Source organism: Gossypium hirsutum, chromosome D06 (assembly GCF_007990345.1).
Source record: "Gossypium hirsutum isolate 1008001.06 chromosome D06, Gossypium_hirsutum_v2.1, whole genome shotgun sequence".
NCBI lineage: Eukaryota > Viridiplantae > Streptophyta > Magnoliopsida > Malvales > Malvaceae > Gossypium > Gossypium hirsutum.
In genome coordinates this window covers 32679281-32701545 of record NC_053442.1, presented here as the reverse complement: position 1 = coordinate 32701545, position 22265 = coordinate 32679281, and the positions used below count along the sequence as shown (strand labels likewise).

General features: G+C 33.5%; 1 protein-coding gene across 1 annotated transcript; it reads left to right on the top strand.

The window, feature by feature from the left end:
- Positions 1-14935: 14935 nt before the first annotated feature.
- On the top strand, positions 14936-15425 carry LOC121218347 (uncharacterized). The gene is made up of 2 exons (XM_041095472.1): positions 14936-14992; positions 15071-15425. The coding sequence occupies exons 1-2, from the start codon at positions 14990-14992 to the stop codon at positions 15401-15403; spliced, it is 336 nt and encodes a 111-aa protein (XP_040951406.1). The 5' UTR covers positions 14936-14989; the 3' UTR covers positions 15404-15425.
- Positions 15426-22265: the final 6840 nt, after the last annotated feature.

Sequence of the window (22265 nt, the reverse complement as noted above, 5' to 3'; positions counted from 1 at the left end):
GCATAATCAAAGTAGAGGTCCTTAAATAGAATTAGACCATAAAATTTCCATGGACAAAGATAGGCATGCATAGATAAAAATAACTAAAGTTTTAATGAAAGATATTTTAGTAAATGAATAATAAAAACAATAAAAAAGGAAAAAGATGGAAAAAATATCATCTTATCCATAGCTTGCTGCCGAATTTGGAAAGACACCATAGCTAGGGTTTTCACACTTTCTCAAGCTCATAGTAAGTGATTCTAAGCCCCGTTTTTAATGCTTTTTACGTTTTTGAGATCCCGGTAGCTTAATTTAGATTATTCTAGCAATAATTTAACCTAGGGTTTATTTTTGGAAAAATACCCATAGGTGAAAAGTGTTTATTTTGATGTTTTATGATAGAATATAAAGCTCGAAATTATGTTAAACAACTTTTGCTAGCCGATTTTAAGCGAAAACGAGTAAGTTGACATAATCGGTAAAAATCCCTAATGTGCATAAGTAAGTGTTAGAGTGAGAATTTGATGTTTTCATAGAAGAGAAAAAAATGTTATATAACATAAGAATATGAGATGAAGTTTAATTTCCGAACTTTGGGGCAAAAGCGATATTATGTAAAAGTTTAGGGGCAAAATTATAATTTTGCCAAAGTTAGAGTCGAGGGCTGTTTTAATGAATGTGAGTATTAAATAAGTTAAATTTGGTATTATAGATCAAAAAGAATGGAATTCGAGGTTAGATCAAGGAAAGAATAAAGTTGAAGACTAAATTGATAAGTTTGGCTATATTTGCTACCGAGGTAGGTTTACGATAAATAAATGCAATATTTTAATAATTATTATTAACGTTGTTATTTTCCAAAAATTATATATTTATTTCATGAATTTATTTATTGTTGACTAAAGTATGAGATGACAGAGAATCAGTGTTAAAAAGTCTCGTTGAAACATAAGGAATGTATAGGATACAGATGCCATGACATTTGGGTAAAGAGGTCTCCTGTAAGACCTTGTCTGGGACATGGCGTTGGCATTGATATAAGAGGTCCCATGTAAGACCATGTCTGGGACATGGTGTTGGCACCGAGATAAGATGTCCCATGTAAGACCATGTCTAGGACATGGCGTTGGCACCGAGATGAGAGGTCCCCCGTAAGACCATGTCTAGGACATGGCGTGGGCACCGATATGAGAACTCCCATGTAAGACCACATCTGGGATATAGCATTGCAGTACATGAAACATCCCATGTAAGACCATGTCTGGGACATGGCTTTGGCATGTTATTATCAGAAAGAGACCCAAGTATCGTTATTATTCCATTGTGGTTCAACGGGCTAGTAAATAGCTTATGTCCATGAAGTTCAGTTAAAAGCATAAATGGCAAGTTCAAGTGAGTTATAAGAGTTAAGAGTATATTACGTTACCCATTGAGAATCAACATTTCAGCAAGAGAAAAGTAAGTCATAATTATGACTTATCTAAGTAAACAAGTAAGTGAATGAGTAAGAGATCAAGTAAAGACGAAATTAAAGATTATGTCACTTGGTTATTATTATTTGTATTTAATGTTGCTATTTATTTACTTGTAAACTTACTAAGCATTATGCGTACTTTTTTATTTTCTTTTTATATTGCATTAATAATTAAAGTCGAGGATCCTAAAGACGTCGGAGATCGTCCACACTATCAACAACAATGACTCAGTATTTTATTATGAACTATGTTTGAACTATGGCATGTATAGGGACTTACTTATTTTGAATGTTGTATTATGATTTTGCTAAAGAATGATGTGTAAATATCAAATGATGAATGGTTGTCAAAATGGCCAAGTATGAAGGTGTTTGTTGTTATACATGTCTATGTGATAAATTATGCATAGAAATCATGAAAGAGTAATAATTTGCAAAGAAATAGATTTCAAACAGTAGCAGTGACGTGATTTTGAAAAATCACTTAGGATATTACAAAATGAATTAGAGGGTTTATGATATATATAATGAAATCTTTTTTAGTCTATTTTCATGGAAAAATAACGGTTTAGCAAAAGGAATTTTATATTTTGAGATATGTGAATTTTGGTGATATAGGGTCAGAACTATTTTTGAAGTCCCCTATCCTGAGTTTAGAAAATCACTAAAAAATGTAAAAAAATATTTATTGAGTTTTAATTTATATTTCTAGTTTCCTTATTGAGTCTATTTTCTGTAGAAACAAGTTACAACACCATATGAAAATCCTACAATGAGAAAACTTATTTTTAGTGGCAAGAGGCCAGGACAAGTAAGTGGTGAAATAGGGGAGACTTTAACTAATAAACTGTAGTAATTGGTTGAACCAAAAATTCTGAAAAATTTATGGTAAGAAGATATATGAGTTTAGTTTCATGTAAAATTTTTAGATTTAAATTTCTAGTTCCGTAGCTCGAGTTATAAATTATTTAGTGACTGCTGCACGAGAGGATAGCTTTATCATATATAGTGAGATAAATTTTAAAAGCAAATTTTTACGCCCCGAACTAATAAGTTAAGTAAAGTAATGCCTCGAGCTCGACTCCGGCTACGGTCTCAGGTAAAGGGTGTTACATAAACAATTTTACATCATAGAATATATTATACCCAGTTCATACGCAGTTACAAAATCTAGTCCTTGAGGCTTGGCTTCTAGTTTACCCCGCTATATACATGTTACAAACAAAAACACAGGTTCACCTAAACTTGAGCTAATTCTGGCTTGATCCCTCTTCAACTCCGTATATAAACCGTTATACCTGGAAAAATAACAAAACTAAGTAAGCTCAAAGGAACATAGTGAATTTCTAATATTTCATACCATTTATGAATTTATAAATTAAAATTTTATAGGTCAAATCTCTTGTTTGACATCATTTGCATGAGTGTATATCATACATCTTCTAAGTGTAATCTTCTCCTCCCTTGCATTGGCTCAATTTAAGAAGTTGTACACTTTCAGCATTGCTGAAATCCTTTATTTCAATCACTCATACTATAAGCTACAATACAGAAAAACTTCGCTTACCCATTCGCTCCAGTTTCTTACAAAATGAATCATTATCTATCTTACCAGCAAAACAAATGCAATTTGCCAGAACAATTATTAACATTTTGAACTAACGTATGATAGATTGACATCAGAAAACTCATGCATGGGGATTCACACATGGCGAGCTTTTACATGCTAATATATACATAAAATCTTATATACGTGGACTGGAGCTTGGCGAACACATACTGGCGAACCTCTATGTGTGAAAATTATCATCACAAATTCATATATGCAGGTTCTTTCTTGTGAATTCAATCTTAACCGATAGCTGCTACAAGACTCTTATTTGAAGGAGTCACTAATAACTTCTTTTTTAGCGGATAGTCATTGCAGATTCTTGACTTAACACTAATTCCTTGGTAGACTCTTAGATAATTGGCTTACTAACTCCTGTGAAAGATAACCTTCTTGAATTCTTAAAGTTGAAACATGAATATGAGACTAGCGGAATGTCAACTTGAATCATCCTGATAAGTCCATCATAAAATAACTCATACCACAAGTACGTTTCATATCAGAGGCTCATTTGAGCTAATCATATACAGAGGTGTCAGGTTACCCGTCCGGGTTAAACCTTTATCGATACAATAATAGCTTGGCCAAGGCTTTATATACATGTAAGCTTACTAGTCCAAGCAAAACTTTTAAAACGACATCAAATTACCAATCAAGGCTTAATCTGTGTCACATGCATCTTTGAGTCTATAACAAATGATGGATCTTGGAATCATTAGGAAATCACACATAACCCTGTGTATGAGTCTTTTACTACGTTCATCGGGGCACTTTCATTTATATCATCGATCTCATTCCTTTGTATCAACGGACTGTCATATATATGTGGATTCATATATGAGAACAATTTTGCGGACTTCTATATACGAGAACACATAACCTTGTCTTAGTTTTCACATATTATTATTCCAAAGCATATAAATACCTTATCTAGGTTATACATATGACAAAACTACTAGAACTTACTCATATATTTCCACAGAGACAGACATTCAGATTCGTAGCTTACAAGATATTCCTGGCAGTTCACGCCACATAGACTTAGCAAAATACACCATATAGGCAATCAAATAGAACATGCCACTAAGGCGATCCATTCAGAGTTTGCCACAAAGGCTATTCTTTCATATTATCCTACAGAGGTGTTCCTTTCATATTACGCCACAAAGGTTTTTCTTTCATTTTACACCATAAAGGATTTTCTTTCCTAACATGTTTACAATATGGATTTGCCTAAACTCACGTTATGTTAGTTTGCCCATCATCATCCTGGGACACGCAAAGAACCCTATTGGGTAATCACCGTCCTTTAGTTCCTTTCAAAAAATGCCACAATCATGGACTTTTCTTTTCAGAGATCATGTTTAAAGTACGGACACCTTTAGACTCCGCCACGGTGAACAAATATAGACTTACTTAACAGACTCATCATGGACTGACATCGCTTAAGACTCAACACTATAAGTCGCTAATCATACACTTCATCACATGCATTTCAAATGTGCCATACATGTAACATCCCGACATCGGGCCTGGAAATTTTGCTATCTCAAAGAGAGGGTTCGCTAGTGTTTCGGCGAACTAAGGGTTCACCAATATTTCATTGAACTGAGGATTTTGCCAAAAGATGTGGTAAGGACGTCCGCCAGTGTGTTTGGAGAGCTAGTTTTTATCAGAGTGTTTGGTGAGTTAGGGTTCGCTAGGTAATATACGAACTGGGGGTTCGCCAATCAAAGTTTGAGTTTCGAATTAGAAAATAAATATATGGTGTATGTGAGAATACTTTACGTGTAAGTAACACATTTCCTAAGTCAAGTAGGGTATCCTAAAATTTTTAGGACACTTAGGTGTATAAATTCAGCCTTATTCCATGAGAATTTTCTCATAGAATATTTTACTATCAAGTCTCTGTTTTGAATCAAGTTCATAACACCCAAGGTAAGTCTCTATTCTGTTAGGTTTGATTATCTAAAATGTTAGGTTCACTTACATGTATGAATTTTGAAAGTTCTGTCTACTTAGTAAATTGTGTGTTTATACTGCAAACTAGTCGAACCATCTACAACAAGGATAAAGGCAAAGCCAAGCTTGTTTAGTTCTTAATTTTTCGGTGAGTAGTTAAGAATTACCATGAGTATGCCAACTAATATGTCTTTTAGTATGAATGTTAAAGGTTCGTATCTCGTGTGATCTGTGATGGTTTTCAAGAACCTTTCTTTTAAAACTAATTTCCAAGAGTAAGTTTTCTACAAAACTTTGTTTTCAAGTTTTGAGACTTTATTTTCAGTATACGTTTTTAAAGTTATGTTTTAAAGATATGTTTTACGCATTCTCTTAAGAGAGTTAATTTTTTAAAGTATGTTTTAAAATATTGTTTATAAACTATGTTTTTATGAAATTTCGTGCGAGCTCTTTGTGATAAGTCTCTGTGCATGTTCCTTTGCGAGCCTTATGTTGGATATATTGGTATTCCAAATGATTGTGAGTCTATAAGTTCTATAATTTCGGGCGTTGAGGCCTTGGGAAATGTGGAGAGATAAGGGAATGTCGAGCTATGCTCCATTCACAGAGTCTACAAACTAGGTCTCGTAACCTCACCTGTGAACCCTATATACGAAACAATTTTAAGACTAAGTCTTCTTTTTGTTTTTTTAAGCTCAGTTTTTAAGCATACGTTGTAGATTCTTGATTATTTACTAAGTTCGCAATGAACTCACCCAATCCTCTCTTACTTTTCAGGTAAGTAGGTCGCAAATAGCAATGGCGAAGTGGATAACTTGGAGAGGCTTATTCCTATTTAGATACTGGTAAACCTGGGAAAATAGGCGATGAGGTTCACTTTATATAGGGTTTTAGATTTATTATATCGTGTTATTCAAAATAGTTTTTTTTACAATATTAGCTACATTGCTTACAAACTATAAGGAATATTTGATTGTCTTTTATAATAAATAAAGATGATGTTTATTCATGCATGAATGTTATGTGTATTTCTTTTACTATTATATACATGTTTGATTTCTTATTGAGCACAATTTTTTTGTGACCTCGATAATTACATGTGTAACCCTATAGTTTGTGAACCCATGTATTTATGCGAACCTTGCTAAAGGTATGTTAACCCATGCTTGTATGTTTCCTTCACTTGCGAAGTCTGTTATTTATGAAACTATGATTCATGTTAAGATCTTTAATACTATGCGAACCTTTGTTTTTGTGCAAAGCTTATACTTTACGAGTTATGAAAACTCATGTGCCACACGAAGTCTGACAAGTATGCGAACTTATGCCTTATATGACACTGCGAACTCATGTGATTTCTTGTTGTGCAAACTATGTTGTTGTATGCAAAGCCTAAGTTATGTCTCAAATCATCCCTTTGTTGTTCGCCATCCCAGTAAGTAAGTTATGTTTTGGCGAACTGTGTTCGCATGTAAGTTTGTCAAGTGCGAAATGTGTTCACAAGCATGTCTATATGTCTGGATGCCTAGTTATGTGTGTTAACTAAGTTAGTATCTCATGTACGTTTAGAGTAAGCAAGAATGTTTCCCCAAATAGCGAATGCGAACAATATGAACAAAACTGCTAACCCCTCTGAAGGTGACCAGACTTCAGCTACGCAAGAGCGACCTCACAGGACAAACATCTTGGAAGAAGGTATGAAGCCCTTAGTGCAAGCTATGATTGGGGATTTTCAGTGAGCTGGTGGTGCCAACACTGGATCTGCAAAGTGTGGATTTCTATTGGAGCATTTGAAGCTCTAGGTGGTAGGGAATTCAGTGGTGTTCAAGGAGCTAGCCCTACCAAGGCTAAATATTGGCTTGAGGGTGTTGAGAAAACCCTTGAGCAGATGGTGTGTTCTGATGAAGAGAAGTTAGGATGCACTGTGTCCTTACTCACTATCAAAGCTTATCGATGGTGGAATACCATGAGGTAAGAAACTGTTGCGGATTGGTTGACATGGGAGTTCTTCATGGGAACTTTTCAGAAAAAGTTCATGAGTGAGCAGTATTCGGAAGCTCGCAAGTGTGAGTTTATCAATCTGGTACAAGGTGAACTGTCTGTGGCTAAGTACGAGGCAAAATTTGTGCGACTAAGCAAGTACATATTAGAGATGGTTTCGCAAGAGAAGGATCATTGTCAAAGGTTTCATTTTGGTCTACATCGTGATATCCAACTCTACCTAGTGACTCATGATACTGTAAACTTCGACGAGCTAGTGGGCGAGTGTTCAGGACTCTGAAATTCTGAAATAAATGTCAAGAGAAACTTCAAGTCAGATCACACGCGACAGATGAACAACAATTAGGATGGGAAGGAGAGTTCATACAAGCTTGCGTGTAACAACCCGTTTTTTAGTGAAATTAGAATAGTGATTTCAGGATCACAAATCCAAGGTCAAAAATATTATTTTCTTATTATTTTATTATCTACAACATGATGGTATTACCATCTAAAAATTTTGTTAAGAAATTTTACCGATTACTTGCTCAATTTGATAAAAAGGACTAAATCGCGTAAAGTGTAAAAGTTGAGTTCTAATAGCTAAAAGTATTAAATAGCTATATAAATTTAAAGTGGAATTCCTTATATGGTAATGAGACGATTAAATGAGATAGTGGATGTGCATGGCTTGGCATTAGAGTAATTTTTAAGGTAAGGTAAGGTTAATTTGGTAAATAGGTATTAAATGAATAAATAAAGAAAACATAAAGCTTTCATCTTTATTTTTTCTTCCTCAACCGAAATTTCAAAAAAACGGAAGCCATGGATGAATATTCATTTGGCCATCCCTATTTTTGCTTGCATGTGAGTATTTTTCGTCCCGGTTTTAATGATTTTTAGGTTTTTGATATCGTTGCAACTAGGTCCAGCTAGCCAGTACCTTCAATTTTGAAACTGTTAAAGATATTTACTGTTTCCATTGATGAGTTTGGAATGTTGATTTATATTTAGAAGTATTTGTTAAGTGATTTTGATGAATTTTTCGATTAGGGATTATTTGTTAAATTAATAAAAGTACAAGGATTTAATGTGAAACTGTTGCATAAATGGTTTTTTTTGGATACCATGGACATTCAGCTAAGCTAAATTCTTGGTAAAAATGGTTAATTTTCATGTTTTCAGCTCAGGGACTAAATTGAATAAAAGTAAAACTTAAGGGGTAATTTTGTTAAAATTTCAAAAATGACCAAATTGTATGAAATGAATTTTTTTATTTTCTAAATTAATATATTGAATGAAATTATTAATGTAGATAAAGAACAGGTGGAAAATCGAGGAAAATAGAAAAATTACCAAAATACCCCTAAACTTTGGTATTTCTACAATTTAGCCAGGTAAGTTCATATGAACTATACTATGTATATTGTTGATTAAATTGAATATTATTATATAAATTTTATTGAAAATGAATCGATATATATATGTTATTATACAAATTTAGCTTATAATGAAACGTGGAAAATTCAACGATGCACGACGACTGTCAAGTCCCATTTGAACCTTAGGAATATTTAGGATACAAATGACAAGTCCTTAGGAGTTACCATGTTTTAGGTGATGGTCTTGTATGTCCTACTGGTGGCTGAGTTTCCGGCATGTGTTGCGGTTACTTGACAACTTGTGTGAATAACAACATGTAGCTACGTTCTGACTGACAGTTTGTGTGAGCAGACCCATATAAGGCTCGAAAGAGAGAACTGATAAGAGATATGTGATAGTAATGGCTTCGACCACATGTTGGCACTCAGTCTGCAAGATTTCGATGTATCTGATATTATTCCAGTGGTTCAACAAGAAATGTTCTGTTACGAGATGATATGAGTTTGATACTAACTAATACAGTTATATACATGAAATATATGGAAATGATGGACATGATATATTGATATATTGAAATGGATGATATACATATATGATGAAATGGTAAGATAATGATATGTACACATACGAATATCTTTGATGTGTTGATACATGGTAATTATGTAAGTTGCGACGAGTAATAAACTCAAGTGTGACATGTTGAGAAAGTAAGGTTGTCAAAGTTGGATTTATATGAAATATGTTCAAGCATGCTAATATGTGTTGTTGGTTGAATGATATTCTGTTTACTTATAAGTTGCATTGGAATGGTAAGTGCTTAAATGAAAATATGTTTGTACTCATGAAAAAGTGGTAAGATTTAAATTATGCAATTTCTTACGAAATGGCTTATCATGTGATTAATTCGAAAATGGGTATGTTTAAATGCACTAGCTTGTGGCTATGGTTAATGATATGCTTGCGTCTTGTGTATTATACATATGAAATGAGTGAAGAAAAAGGGAATGCTTAGTTGAATTGATGATGTTATTTAAGCTAAAGAAAGTAAATGTAATGGAAAGTAATGACATGCAAACGAAAGGAAGAAATTTGAAAGAGATTTAAATTCTTTATAAAATCCCACTTTGTTAGCGATGATTGGTATAAGTGATGCTGTGGAATTATTCAATTTCTGAGTTGTTGAATTTGGTTTCATGAACCGTGTGGTATCGGTATATGATTATTCTTGATATGTATAAATTTCAAGTTGGAAATGGATTGATCTGATTAAAGTTTATACGAGCTTACTAAGATTCATTGCTTACGTAGTTATTTTTTTCTTTACTTGTTAGACTATCGGAAGCTCGATCGGATTAGAAGCTCGTCGGAGATTTATCACACTATCCAGTGATTATATCAGTAGAGCTTGATGTCTTGGTTACGGTTATAATGGCATGTATAGGTATTTTGGCTAATGTTGACATATGTGTTTTGGTTGTTGATATGGTCATTTGGTTTGGCTTGAGTTATGATATTTTGGTAGTGTAATGAATTTAGTTTTGCCACGTAAATATTAGCCTTACAATGGTGAATATTTGGTTTGCTATGTTTGAATGATGGAAGATGAAATGAAAGTCTAAATATACACATTGTAAATGTCTTGTGGCATATGTAAATGTGGTGAATTGGTACTTTGTTGTGAATGACTTATATGACTATTGATGCTAGTGATTGAATGGTATGCTTAGTACCATTTGGTATGTTTGATAAGTAAATTCAATGGTATGTGATGATGCAAACTTAGTTAGAAGTTAATTAATTATTTGGACCAAATTGAGTACATGGTTATACATGTTTTAATGTTGTCATTTGAGCTGCCTTTGGGCATATTTGTTGGATGTTATTATACCATATGTGTTTGGCATAATTATGCATGCTTTTAGTGCCTTTTGAGGGCTTATGTATATGTGCAAAAGGGATTATAGTTACATGTTGAAAAGGGTAAGAAAAATGGCTTGTAAAATGACCTATTTTTGTTCACACGGGCAGAGACACGGGATTGTGTCTCAGTTGTTTGTGACACACAGCCATACAACACGATCATGTGTCCCCTATAGTTTTCAAATGGTTGCAAGTCAGGTTTTACACGGCCTAGCACACAGCCTGGCACACGGGCGTGTGAGGTTATTTCGAATGGTACACGCCCTGGCACACGAGGGTGTGGCCTGGCCGTGTGACCCAAGTTAGTGAGTTACATAGGCACAGGCACGGGCTAGAACATGGTCGTGTGTCCCTATTTCGAATGCCCACATGGCCTAAGACACGGATGTGTCTCTTGGCCGTATAAGTCACATGGTCGTGTGACCCCTGCAGCCTGTAAATTTTTGTCTTTTCCCTAAAATTTCTATATGTTTCTAATTTAGCCTCGATTTGTTTTTAATGTGTTTTTAGGGCCACGAACGCTCGTATAAGGGACAATATGTATGCTATTGATTGGTCTTTCTGTGATTGATGATATGAATTAAATGTTTAAAATTTTTGATAATTTTGAAATGTAAACTCCAGTAATGCTCCATAATCCTATTCCGACAACGGATACGGGTTAGGGGTGTTACACTACGAGCTAGCCTTATTGCGAGCACTATGAGAGAAGACATATTGAGGAATGTCGTAAGATGACTAGGGGTTGTTTCAAGTGTGGTTTTAAGGATCACTTGATAAAAAAACTATCTAGAACATCGGGAGGGTTCGCACGTTCAAACTACAACCCTCACTCAAGTGCAAGCTGGTACTCGTAGTTGAGGAAGGGGAAGAGGTGGCGAAATAAAGCCAATGTAGCAATGGAATTTAGCTCATACTATTACGACCCAAAAAGAAGAGTCAAGAGGACTTGTATGAGTCTATGCTGTAAGGGAACCTAATGAGCAATGTGCCACTATTGTTGTTATAGGTACCTTCATTCTGTGAGCTATTCCTTTGTTTTCCTTGATTGACTCTTGTTCCACACGCTCGTCATTGTATTATTATTATGCACAATATTTGTTATTTGTAAGTGGTGTGTTGGAAGTCAGGTTGGGACTTAAAGGAGAGTCACTTCAGTGGCTAATGTAGCTCGTCAGATTTTGAGTCGAACACACTCAGTCAGATATGGGGTGTTACAATACACCCATATTCAAACTTCACATACTTAACTTGTCAAATTCATGCGAACTATATATGCAAAACCCAACAAACATTCATACAATAGCATAACCTTCATATTATAGTTTTCTGATGTCAATTTCATAGTTTATTCAATTTGCACAGAAATATCTAGCATAAATGGTATACATGCAGAAGCCAGTATAGAGACTCGCTTGACAACCATTAATAATAAGTAGGACTCTAAATTCATCATTCAACAAAAAATGCAACAACCGCTACTTATAAAATACGTGAACACCATTAAAACTCATTCGTATAACTTTTACCATCATCTGAAACCTAGATAACCACTATGTAATGCCTTAGTTCTTCATCTTACTGTTCACAAACATAAAAACATACTTACTCTTTTAGAAGTCAAGATGCAAGACCATAATACTTACTCGGGAAGTTAAACAACCCTCTATATGCACTCGAATCCATTGTTTTAGCTCAGTCAAGAAAGATCTGTTGGAACGCCGGCACCCCTACGGCGCAGCGAAAAAATAAAACATTCGACGATCCTAACCATGGATCCATGTATGAGGAACGAATCAGGGTGAAATAAAGGTTTCGAAATTACCAAATCTTTATTCTGAGAAGACAGCAACGCCTCAGCAACGAGTAATCTAATCTACTATCGAACCAAGACGCAATCAATTGTGACTCTGGCCTCTATGTAATCCACCCAGTTGACAATGAATGGAAGGAATCCCCAAAACGATTTTGGAAAAGACTTTTCTTTGGCGGCTGCTAGACCCCAAGCAAAGAAAAAATGAGATTTTTATATCTATTTTTAGGGTTTCTAGAAATTAAATAAATATAACAATGTTTTAAACCGAAAATTATAATTACATTAATTATAATAATGATTTCAGTAAACTATATATTTATTTGAATTTATATACTAACCAAATTTATGTTCTCATTATGCGTACAACAACCTTGTACATAATGTGTTCGATATTTGATTACCCAATTAAATTAATTCTATAATTAATTTAGGGTCTGTTTGATAGGGAAAATATTTTTCGGAAAACGTTTTTCGGATTTTACGGTGTTTGTTTTGTTGGAAAATGAATTCCTAAGGAAAACATTTTCCAAAACACGGGTAAAATCATCTCATCTTTCCGGAAAATGTCTTACTGATTTCTAAGGGGTAAGACATTTTCCACAGCTCATCTCTTCACTCTCTTCACCCTTTCCACAGCTCCTCTTTTCACTCTCTTTACCCTAACGATTGCAGCCTCATCATCTCTACCTCATCTTCTCTGCTAGTTCACCTCTTCTCTTTGCTTGCCTCGTTAGCGTGCTGGTTCACCTCTGCTGGTTTATCGAAGGTAAAATATCAAGCTCTAGGTTAGGGGTTTCTTCTGCTCGAGTTTGGTTTGTAGAGGATCTCTTGATTTCTGCAAGTTTTATTGCAAGTTTTTGCTGTAGATGTGTTTTAGTTTCTGCAAACTTTTTATCTTTTTATTTTTTTTAAATTTCTTGTCCATAGTATTGTGAATCAGTTTCTGGGTTAGTATTTGATGCTAACAGAAGACGGCTTCCTTTGATACCATACTATACCATTAAAATCAGAACCTAACTAGAAAATGGGTAATTTGGATACTTTCATGGCCGAAATCCTTCCAGCTCCTGAAGCTTTTTCTTGGCTTAGGTCGTTGCATTTGGATGATATTGTTTAGAAATTGATAGTCGATGCCTTTGGTATGTTTTTTCCCATAGTAGTTTAGATATTTTAGATTCGAGATTGTTGATCGAAGATTTCTTCATAGTAGTTCCTGTTTTTAATCTTTTTCCATCAGTTGAAAATATAAATGAGAGATTTATTTGGATTGAAATAGAGTTATAGCAGTGAGATATTCCATGAATTTTACACTTCCCAAATAGCTTGTTGTGGTGAAGTTAGAGTGAAAAAAGCATCCAAAATTGAAATGAACATTCAAAAGGGTTGAAGTATTTGAGTTGGATACAAATATCCAACACTTACGCAAAAATTAAATTAAAAATAATATTATACTCGAAATCAAGTAGGAGTAACATAAGATTAGCTTGCAGAGAAGGCTACCAAAGTAGTCCATTAGGATTCAATGGTATTGTACAGGGCAAAATTCTGTCTACTCTACTTTTTTTATGAAACCATGTATTGTTAAAAGTTCTACATTTACAATGAGTTTAAATTCCCAGCTCAAGTCCTATTAGATTAGCATGTAAGTGCTTTTTTGTAACGTCAAATACATATCTTAACTTTGTTAGAGCTCTGCGTGAAGAATTAATGGCTAAAGGGCTATTGTTTCAACTGGTTATTTCTGTGTGAAGAATTCCGGAAGGTAATAATTATCATTAAATAGCAAATAGTTCTAGTAAGCTCATAATTTATTAGTATTAATTATATATTGTAAAATTATAGGTAAATATTATCTTGCTGATGCTGGATATGGCATCCGAAATGGATATATTACCCCATATCGTGGTGTTCGATATCATTTAAAAGAGTTTAGTGCTGAAGGGCCTGAAAATGCAAAGGAACTCTTTAATATTCATCATTCATCATTACAAATCACTGTTGAACGTGTTTTTTGGATTTTGAAGAAACGGTTTCGTGTATTAGATGCTGAACCATTTTGGAATTTTCAAACTCAAGTAGATATAGTTTTGGCTTGTTGTATCATTCATAATCATATAATGGGAGTTGATCCTAGTGATTTACTTAATCAAGGATTATGCGAGGCGTCTGAGTCTGATTTGATCATACCAACTCTCACGGAGCGAGAAGAAAAAGAAGAAGCAAGAGAATGGTCTGCTAAGAGAGACGAAATTGCACAAACTATGTGGACTAAATATGTGGCTAGAAATATTAGGTAGGTTTAGGGCTTAGGGTTATTGTTTCTATGTTATGTATGTTTTAGTATTAAGATTGTTTTTTTTTTGTTAATGTTGGTTGGATAATGATATTGAAATTTTAGTTTGTTGGATTTTGATATTATGTCTTGAATTTGTTAGATATTGATTATGTTTTAAGCTTGTTGGATATTGAATTTATTATTATGTTTTAAGCTTGTTGGATATTGAAACGACTGACAATGACAATAATTTAATGTAGAATGGGTAAGGGCAACAAAGAAGAGACCTCCAAGAAATTCAGGTGGACAAAACCGATGGAACATGCTTTCCTTGAAATTCTAGCAGAGGAGGCCTAGAAAGGAAATAAGCCTTCTAATACTTTTAGAGCAGTTTCTATTAATTGAGTTGTCGAAGCTATTTTTGAAAGATTCCAAGTCCAATGTGATGCGAAGCATGTGGAAAATCATTTGAGGACTGTAAAAAAATAGTGGCAAATTATATGCAAAATTCGAGGTGAAAGTGGTTTCGGATGGGATGATAACATGAAAATGATCACATGTGATAGAGCGACATAGGATGCAGCAGTGATGGTAATATACATATATATATGTTAAGTATATTTCAATTGTTTTTTACTTGTTATTCTAATTGTGTATAATATCCAACAGGCACACAAGAAGTATGAACCATTTTTGAATAAAAGCATTGATCATTATGATGAAATGGCTTTGGTTGTTGGCAAAGATATGGCAACAGGGATTTTTGCCAGAACATTTGCTGACATAGGTTTGGATGATGGTAATGAAGATTCAATGCCTGTAGACTGCGACAATGAAGAGGCTGAAGAGGTAAGAACAAATGTATCTCCATCTGGCACATCCAAGCGTAAAAGAAAAAATGTTCAAGAAAGTGTCGTTGATGAACAAATAAAATTTGTGGGTGAACAACTTGGTAAAATTGCTAATGCTTTGGAACAATTTACTGCGGATAAGACACCATAGCTTTACGAACAAGTGATGTCGATGGAGGAAGAAGGATTTGATGATAACTTATTGTGTTCTGTATTTGATTATCTAGTGAGTTATGAATCTGAAGCCAAAGCTTTTTTAGTTAAAAGTAAGAAGCATAAAAAAATTTGGCTTCAAAAATTTTCTCAAGGTTGAAGATATTGGTACTTTTATGTGGTGTAATATTAGTTATGCACTTGGACAATGTTGTTACTATGTGGTGTACTACTAATTATGCATTTGGATAATATTATAAATTTCTAGTATTAGTTGTGGTTTCGAATCTAATTTCAATCCTTGTTCTTTATTTTTTTTAACACAATTACAAATAATTGAGTATTATTATTTTAACACAATTATAAATATTGATATTGGTTGGTTTCAATTTATGACGGTTAATATTGTAGCTTAATAATTGAGTATTATTATATATTTAATTTGATTATAAATAAAATCATTACAATATATGTAAAAACAATTTAAAATATAAAAATTTATTAATATATATATGATGTAAAAACAACAAAATCATTGCAATATATGTAAAAACAATTAAAAATATAAAAAATTATTAATATATAATATTAATATATGTAAAAACAATTTTTCAGAAAAATATTTTCAGGAAATCTGCCAAACAACAGAAAATATTTTACACAGATTCATCCAAACACCAGAAAATATTTTCCAGTAAATCATTTTCCAAAAATCATTTTCCAGAAAATATTTTACTGCCAAACAAACAGACCCTTCATTCAAGCGACAACCAAACACAATACCAACTATGTTTTATTCCGTTCATTTCAACTATAGGGTGTGACCCTATAGGTTCTTGTAACGTTAGCAGTAATACTAGAACGATTCCAATGTTACAAACAATGAGTGGCACCTAGCAATGCATCATTGCTAACTAAGTCACAAGAAATCATGATTCAACATAACCTTTTTTATGATTAACCTTTCATGCAATAATCCTTAAGTCATTTATCTCTGGATTGGACACAAGTCATGGGATACTCACACTTGCATAGTCCATTCCATGTTCTTTGATATCTTAAGTAGACTATGATATACAAATAAGTATGACATCTCATATCAGCTTATTTGAGCATGGCCATGCATTTCTAGTCTCACTCAATCAAGTGGCCTAAGATATTACTCCCATTATGTAGGAGGGACTTATCGTATATCGATCAACCATATCCCTCTACATAGATCGTGGTATATCCAACATCAGCCTTTATAGAACAACCAGTTACGGTGTACGTTTGACTGTACCAGAATATACAACTCACGATGTTGGGATTATGATGATCTCAAAAGTCTGAGGATCATATACACATTAATCACTATGAGTAATGTTGTGACAATTACATAATAATCCAAGAAACATACTCATAACGGGCCAGTCCAATATGTTGTTCTCTAACACACATATTCATGCATCGATTTTGACATTCCATATCAATGAAAACTCTTTATCATCAATCAACTACATGTTAGTCTTAATGCATTAATGTTGTCCTATCCATCCAACAATAATACTTGACTAAGGACCTTTTAAGAATAATCATATTATTCTCAGGACATTATTATAAAATAGTTTATTTATACACACAGAAAAGAAACTGAAATAATAATGGTAATGCCTTATATTAATAAACATGATAAATCAAGTATGTTATTACAAACATCTCATGATTGATCTTTAGGCATACTCTAACAAGATCTATGCTTAGTTCCAAGGCAAATCAACAATGGAGTTTTAAATGGAAGAAAGAAGATAACTCTCTTTCTTTTTAAGCCCTTATCAATATATATAAATAAAAACTCATATTCTCTTAGTGGAACTTGACATGTGTTACAAGCTTTTAAGGCTACCTTAATTAATGGTTTGTAGTTGTAGAGAAATGTATATGAGAATTCAATATCTTTATATATATAATTCATCCCCTCATTCATTCCTGCTCATCTCGTTAGAACTTAACTAGCATAGTAACTAAACAAACTTGGCATACTATACCTTAAGTGATACCCATATTACCTCAAAAAACCCTCAATACTCATACCAATCTCTTCTTTTTTACATTTCCACAAAGTCAGAGAACAATCCTTGCCTGATACTCTAACATCAACTATGTGCCCGATGTATACGCCAAGAGTATTAATTTGGCGTATAGAACTGCACCATTCAGACTACTTTTGGGTTACGCGCCAAACTTAAGACCCACCAAAATTGGGTGTTACAGATTGACTCACTAAATCAGCTCATTTCTTTCCTGTACGAACCAATTATTCATTGGAGAAGTTGGTTGAGCTCTATGTCTATCACATAGTACGCATTCATGGAATTCCATCATCTATAGTTTAATACCAAGATCCCAGGTTTACATTGAGGTTCTAGAAGTAACCATAAGAATCATTGGGCACCAAACTACGATTCAGTACTGTCTTTCATCCTCAGTCATATAATAAGTCTGTAAGAGTGATTCAAGTCTTGGAAGACATGCTTAGAAGCTCTGTGACAGATTTTGGGCTAAACTGGGAAAGATATCTTTCTTTGGCAGAATTTGTATATAATAATAGTCATCATGCCAGTTTTGGTATGTCACCATTTTATGCTCTGTATGGAAGAAGGTGCAGAACATCCACTTGTTGGATAGAACTCAATGAAAAGAAATTGGTTGGTCCTGAGTTAGTTTGAAAAATAGAGGAAAAAGTTTCTATCATCTGAAATCGTCTGAAAGCTGCCCAAGATAGCCAGAAAGCTTATGCTAATCTGAAAAGGAAAGAAATCTCGTTTGAAGTGGGTGATAAAGTGTTTCTAAAGGTTTTTACTTGGAAGAAAATTATAAGGTTTGGTCAGAAAGGAAAGTTAAGCCCACGTTTCGTAGAACGGTATGAGATTTTAAAACCAGTTGGACCAGTGGTGTATAGGTTGACATTACCACCAGAGTTATTGAAGATTTATAATGTGTTCCATATATCTATGATAAGAAGGTATCGATCAAATCTAAATCATATTATACAAGTTGAAGACATAAAAGTAGAGCCAAATCTATATTATAAAGAAGAGCTTGTTTGCATCTTAGCCAGAGAAGTGAAAGAGTTAAGAAATAAGATAATCCCATTGGTAAAGGTGTTGTGGAGAAATCACAATACAAAAGAAGTTACCTGGGAAAGAGAAATTTTAATGAAAGAGTAGTATCCTCAACTTTTCACAGGTACGAATTTTGAGGATGAAATTTTTTAAGTAGGGGAGAATTATAACAGCTCGCCTAATGAAGACTCAATATCAAGTTACTGTTTGGTGTATAAGTTGGTTAAGTCAAGGGTAGAATTGAGTAAGTAAAGTATTTGTTTTGGTTGGGTAGTATACTATGTGGGATTCGCCATCTGGCGAACTCTATGTATCTGGGAACTCTAGGGTTTGGCAGACTTTTTTGTTAAGCATCTGCCCACCCTAGATGTTTTGGGCGAACTCGTTAAGTTTGCAATTTTAATAGATTTATTTCTATATTTAGTGTATATTTTGATTACTTAGTTAATCATGATGGGGATTATTTAAGACCTAGTTAGAACTAAATTAGAATACCGTAGATGATTATACTTAAAACTTGTTAAGTATGTTTAATCACGGGAATCAAGGGTGTTACTAGAATTATTTGATTTTCCCACTAAACCTTGTCTATGTTGCATGAGTAGATAAGGATAGCATTCGCCATAAGGAATTACCTTTACATATTTTTATCCCTTGAATTATGCTATAAGTTTCTAAAAAGCGCTTCTTCGAAAGAGTTCGTAGAGTTTAGCTAAAACCTACAATTGTACCAGCTTACGGTAATTTCTAGAAAACCGTTAGGTTATTATAGAAGAAATTCATGTGTTTATAGTGTTGAATGCTTAGACCTTGAAACTATTTACGAGGAATGAAACTTTCTTATTCTGAATTATTTGGCATCGAATCTTGTACCCATGTTAAGTTTCGATAGTTTAATGATCTGATTGGAATATTTATCTTTCTTTTAGCTCAAGAAACTAACGAAGGTCCCAATGACCAGGGAAAATGACCTATTGTGTATATCACTATATTAGAGTTTCTATTGAGTTCTTTCTTACTTCCATATGCTATAAATTCCATTGTTGTATATATATTGTGTAAGGAAAGTAATCTCTCAGTAATGTTTGAATAGTTTCTATCTTAGTAATGGTGATCTAGCGTCAGCAATGTGAATGTAGTTCGTTTGTATTATGAAGTAAACATTGTCTTTCATGCTCAAGCCAGTAACACCAATATGTGAGATGTGAGATGTAATGATGATGAAGGGCATTATGTTTGTGATGCCTTCGATAGGGAAACTATATTACAAACCGGATTGGTAGATCACTAGAAAGCATACTTGGATGAATTGAAACTATCTGAGGAGTTAATGGGGAGTATGTATACGAATTTGATTGTTAGATATGCTTTTAATTCTGAAACCTGGGTATGAGGCTAGCATAAGAATAGGTTGTATGTGTCGTGTTAAGTTAGCGAATAGTAATCGTCAATGAGTTATGTAAGTTGGCGAATAGCAATCGTCGATGAGTTATGAATGCCATCGAGCGTATTATGATCATGTGGTTTAGACCTTTCTGAAAGGTTTGGTACTATCTGGTGTATTAGTGTGAATGGCTTATATGTGCTCTCTTTATCTTTGGAACCCATTAAGTTCATATGAACTTACTCTGTTATATTTTCTTTCTCAGGCATGATGATTGAAGGAAAAAATTCTATTGAAGGGACTACACCTAAGAACTATTAATTGTGAACCATCTAGTTTGTTTTGTATCATGAATGACCTTCTGGGATGGTGTGTAATTATATTTTGAAATTGACTTGTATAAAGATTTACTACTTTTTTCAAGATATTTTTTTATGAGAATCTTTTCAAACTTTCGATACTTGTATTTAGTCTAATATATATGGTTTTATGAGATCGCCTTTTTGAACATATACGCCAAATGGTTTTAAATGTTGTTTAAACCGTCAATGATGTACATTGAAACTATTGTATGGAAATAACCTGTCTTATGTTATATATATTTAAACTTGTAAAACGTACAAGGCTTCCGCCATGTGTTGTTTTAAAAACATTTTCCTGTCGTGTCATTAATTTGATTGTTTCGATTTGTGTGGCATTCTTCGCTCAAATTTGGTGTTCGGGTCGGGTAGGGAGTGTTACACATATGCTAATGGGCCTTGCACAAATTGATGGATCAAAAATTTTTAACTTCTTTGAACTTGTTGCTTTGGAGTTTGGTGGTCAAGTGTATACCATTTCATATTATATGAAATGCATATATTGATTTATTATATTTCAATAATACATGTAATTAGCAAGTTTCAATGTACATCATTAGTGGTTTAAACAACATTTAAAACCATTTGGCGTGTATGTTCAAAAAGGCGGTCTCATGAAACCAGATATATTAGAATAAATACAAGCATCGAAAGTTTGTAAAGATTCTCATAAAATATTATCTGGGCCCCAACTGAGTTTGCATGCTTCTCTAAAGTCTATGAGTTTTAGCAGCCACCTTAAATGGACTACATTTCGTGATTTATCAAGCATTAGGAGACCCCCGATGATCATAAGGATGCAAGCCCGAGCGTGTTGTTCTTTTTGGACTTCACTCGATTCCGCATTAAGCCCACCAAAATTTCTTTTCAACCAATTCTTATCCATCTAGGCTCCATAAATCGTGTCTGAAACCCTCTCTGAAAGTTGCTCACATACATCTATCTAATCGGCTGCGACAATTGACCTAATCACTACTGACCCATCCACCGGTAACTCGAGCTGTAACTACACGTCCTCGAGTGTGATAATACACTCGCTGCATGGAAGGTGGAATGTGCGCGTCTTAGGTCTCCACCTTTCCACCAACGCGTTTACAAGTGTGGGGTCCAATTTACAACCCTACCCATACGAGCCACGTGCAAAAATCCCGCATCTCTCAAGTATGGTTTAATTAAGGACAATGGAAGAGCGGGTAGATTACGAATATACGTCTCCAAAATTCGATCTTCGGACTATATATATAGAAAAACATACAAAATATTAAATTTCAGTATAATAAGGAAATATTTAAATTCAATTAGATTAAATATAATAAAAAATTTCTTACCATTTGCAATTGATTGATCAAAATGTGCTTGTTATCCAAACGAATTAGAGATTTGGCAATTACTAATTTCAATAAATACGAAATAAATTGTAATACAAAAAACTAATTTAAAAAAACCTTAATACAATTTTAATAAAAAAAAGAGAGTTGAGAGGAATAAAAGTTGAGTGAGAAATTAATAGAGAATTGAGACAAATTTGAGAATGAGAGAGATGAGTTAAGATTAAATTAAAAAAAAGAAAGGAGTTAAGGGTTTATATAAAAAAAGGTTTAGGGGGAGGGGGTTAAACGGCTATTTAAATAGCCATTGGTGGTGGTAGCTGTTATGAAAAACATTTCCAACTAGAAACATTTTCATTTTTTCGGTCTAATCCCAAAATTTTTTTAAAAGCAAGTCTAATATCGTAATCTTTTTAAAAGTTCAACATTTTTAAGTATTTCACCCACTATAATCCCTAAATCTTTGTATTTATAACTTGTTAACACTAGAAACATAGATACTAAATTTAATAGAAATTTATTTGTATAAATAAAAATTCATGAAAAATTTTAAAATTTTGCTGTGCACAACAATAACTTGTTTTTCCAACCACCACATGATTAAATTGATAAAAAAAAGAATACAAACCTTAATGATTAATTTGTCATTATCACTAAGTAAAATAATTGAGACCATTAAAAATAT